This window comes from Pterocles gutturalis, unplaced genomic scaffold, assembly GCF_000699245.1.
Source record: "Pterocles gutturalis isolate BGI_N339 unplaced genomic scaffold, ASM69924v1 Scaffold27420, whole genome shotgun sequence".
NCBI classification, from domain to species: domain Eukaryota; kingdom Metazoa; phylum Chordata; class Aves; order Pterocliformes; family Pteroclidae; genus Pterocles; species Pterocles gutturalis.
This window is the reverse complement of record NW_010144129.1, coordinates 1-2,873: the sequence shown is the minus strand read 5'-3', so window position 1 is coordinate 2,873 and position 2,873 is coordinate 1. Positions and strand designations below refer to the sequence as shown.

General features: G+C 63.5%; 1 protein-coding gene across 1 annotated transcript; it reads right to left on the bottom strand.

Moving 5' to 3' along the window:
* Positions 1-5: 5 nt before the first annotated feature.
* Positions 6-2,705, bottom strand: DNAJB2 (DnaJ (Hsp40) homolog, subfamily B, member 2; the record flags this gene model as incomplete). The annotated part of the gene is made up of 8 exons (XM_010085013.1): positions 2,641-2,705; positions 1,738-1,847; positions 1,257-1,310; positions 994-1,110; positions 742-831; positions 508-613; positions 319-389; positions 6-22 (listed from the first exon to the last, which is right to left on the bottom strand). Coding segments are annotated over exons 1-8 (630 nt in total), but the record flags the coding sequence as incomplete, so codon positions are not given.
* Between the last annotated feature and the right edge of the window lie 168 nt (positions 2,706-2,873).

Genomic DNA, 2,873 nt, shown 5'->3' with positions numbered 1-2,873 from the left:
AGCGCCATGTCATCAGGGACACCTGTGGGAACAGGGACAGGGGTCATGTCTGCTCAGCTCCCCAGAGCTGGCACGGGGCCCCAGCAACTCCTGCCTGCCCCACCAACCCTCCATGGCAGAGCCCAAAACCAGGGCCAACCAGGGCTCAGCCCAAAACCCAGCCTGGATGCAGCACCCCCCAGCCATCCCAAAGGAGAAGGGGCATCCCCAAAGGAGGAGAGGGGTCCCCAGAGGAGGAGAGGGGTCCCCAGAGGGAAAGGGCACTGGGAGGTGGTGCTGTCAGACCCCAACGAGCCACTCCGCAGTGCAGCTTCTCACCATCGATGTGGATCGACTTCAGCTCCCCGTCCTCCTCCACTTCCACCCGCTCCCGCCCGTTCTCGATAATCCTGCAGACAGACAGACAGACGGGTGGATGGTCAAGGGCCAGGCAGCAGCAAGCTGCAGGGTCCGAGGGTCGCTGGTGAGGGGGGTCTGCGGGGGCAAGGCAGCTGGTGCTGCCCTCACCGTTTGGTGGTGACGCGTTTCCCATTAACGAAGGTGGTGGAGGTGGAGACAGAGCGGAACCCCAGCCCTGCGTCGGCGCCAGAGCTGAAGGATGAGGTGAAGAAATCTGAAGAAAGGAGAGAAAAGGTCAGTGCCAGGGTGGGGGTCACGAGGAAGGCAGGGGACAGACCCTGCGCAAGGGGACATGGTGTCCTAGGACTCCCCCATCAGGTACAGGCTGGCAGTATCTCCTACCTGAGGATCCTGGGAAGGCAGAAAAGAAGTGGCCTCCCCCGTGGTGCCGGGAGCCAGGTCCTCGCAGCTCGGAGAAGGGCAGCATCTCATCTGGAAGACAGGGTCCCCCCATCAGCATTGCCCCCACGACTTGGCAAGCCAGGAGCAGGGCACTGCCATGGGGACCCCTTGCTGGGGCCAGCCATGCACTCTGTCCCCAAGCCCAGCGGCTGCCGCAGAGCCAACCCCAGGCCCCCACTGCCCCACACGCACCAAACAAGTCGGCGAAGGGGTCTCGCCCACCAAAGAACTCCCGGAAGACATCGTGAGCGCTGCGGAAGGTGAAGGTGAATTCGGGGGCCCCGGCGCTGGCCCTGGAGCCCCCTGGTCCTGCTGGAAGGAAGAGGCTCAGAGTTAAGCAGAGTCCTGGCTGGGAACCCCTCAAAGGGTGGGGAGCCCCAGGGTGCACAGACCTACATCAAATGGGGCTGTACCCTGGGCAGCACTAATCCCGCATGGCCCTGACCCCCACTCACCTGCCCCCATGAGTCCGTCCTTGCCGTAACGGTCGTAGACATCACGCTTCTGCTCTGTAAGAAAAAGAAAGGAGGCTGTGGGGAAGCTGGCTGCCAGGCATGGGCAGGGACACGGACACTGCCCCCGGCCAAGGGAGGTGCAGAACAGCAGGGAGCAAGAGGAGGGGGGAGCGTTAGCCCCTGCTGCACCAGCCCCACTCCCAAACCCAAGCTGGGGCATGGGTGAGGATGCACAAGCCTCAGCCCCACTGGGGAGACCTCATCCCGGAGGCCAGCGCCCCAACATCTCTCTCAAGAGCCATTCTGGGGCATGTGTGTGGAGGTAACCAAGCTCCACACACTGGGCAGTAAAGCTGGAGGGACCCGCTGCCTCCTGGGGACGTCCAGGGACGCCACCTGGGTGAGCCCAACAGCAGGACACCCCAGGACGAGCAGCCTCACAGGCAGGGGGAACACACGAGACAGCACCGTGGCCTCTTACTGTCCGACAACACTTCGTAGGCCTCAGCGATCTCCTTGAACCTCTGCTCAGCATACTCCTTGTTGTCCGGGTTTTTATCCGGGTGCCATTTCAGCGCAGCCTTCCTGTACCTGCAGAGACAGGCAGCGATGGGCACGCAGCAGCCTTGGTTGACGGGGGCTCCTGGGCCAGCAACCACCCTCTGCATGCACACCTCTGGCCCCGTGGGCAAGGGCACCCCAAGCCCACTTCACCCAGTGCCCCACACCCTCAGGCATCAAACCAGAGCTTCTGGGACTGGTTCTGACTCCTGAGCAAATATTTGCACCATGACCTCAGCAGTGCAAGGGGTCTCTGTGTCCCCCAGGCAAGCCACCAGTCTGCACCTCTTCCCCCTGGGTGATGCCTCACCCCAGTGGGAGCAGCAAGACCTCAGCAGGGTGCCAGGCGGGAGCTATGGGGGGCTCCATCCACCCCCAGGGCCCCCCAGCACTGCCTGGGGTGTAGCATGTGCCCTGCCAAACAGGGCCCATGTCCCTAACAGGGGACACGCTGCTCCTCACCCTGTGAGCTCCAGACTCTCGATCCTGACACCAGCAGAACCCCCACACCATCTCTGCACCCTCCAGCAGAGAGAGGGGACACCTCCAAACACCAGCAGGACCCACTTGCCACCCCCAGCCCTGGGCTGAGAGTGGAGACAAAGGGACCGAACCCCACCAAGAGATGCCTTTGTACAGCAGCAAAGACCAGCCCCGCTCTGGCCTCTGCACAAAGGAAACAAAAGCTGGATTGTCACCTCTGGAGCTGGGCCCTGTCCCCATCAGCCCTGCAGGGAGCCCCAGCTCTGGCCTGCTGGTGTTGGGGCGGGGTGGCTTGGGCTGCTGTGCCCAGTGGGCAGGGGCACGCCTGCTAGGCACTTACGCCTTCTTGATGTCCTCGGCAGTAGCATTGCGGCTCACCCCCAGCGCTTCGTAGTAGTCCACCATGACGTGTGGCTGTCCCGCTGGGTCACTGTGGGGGGGAAAGGCAACATCGGGGGTCTTGCAGGAGGCATCAGGCAGCACTGGGTGTGAGAGAGCACAGGCGGGCTGCCCTGCCCTCCCCAAGCACCCCACAGGTCCCCGGGAGAGCGGCTCAGCAGTAACCCCACGCAC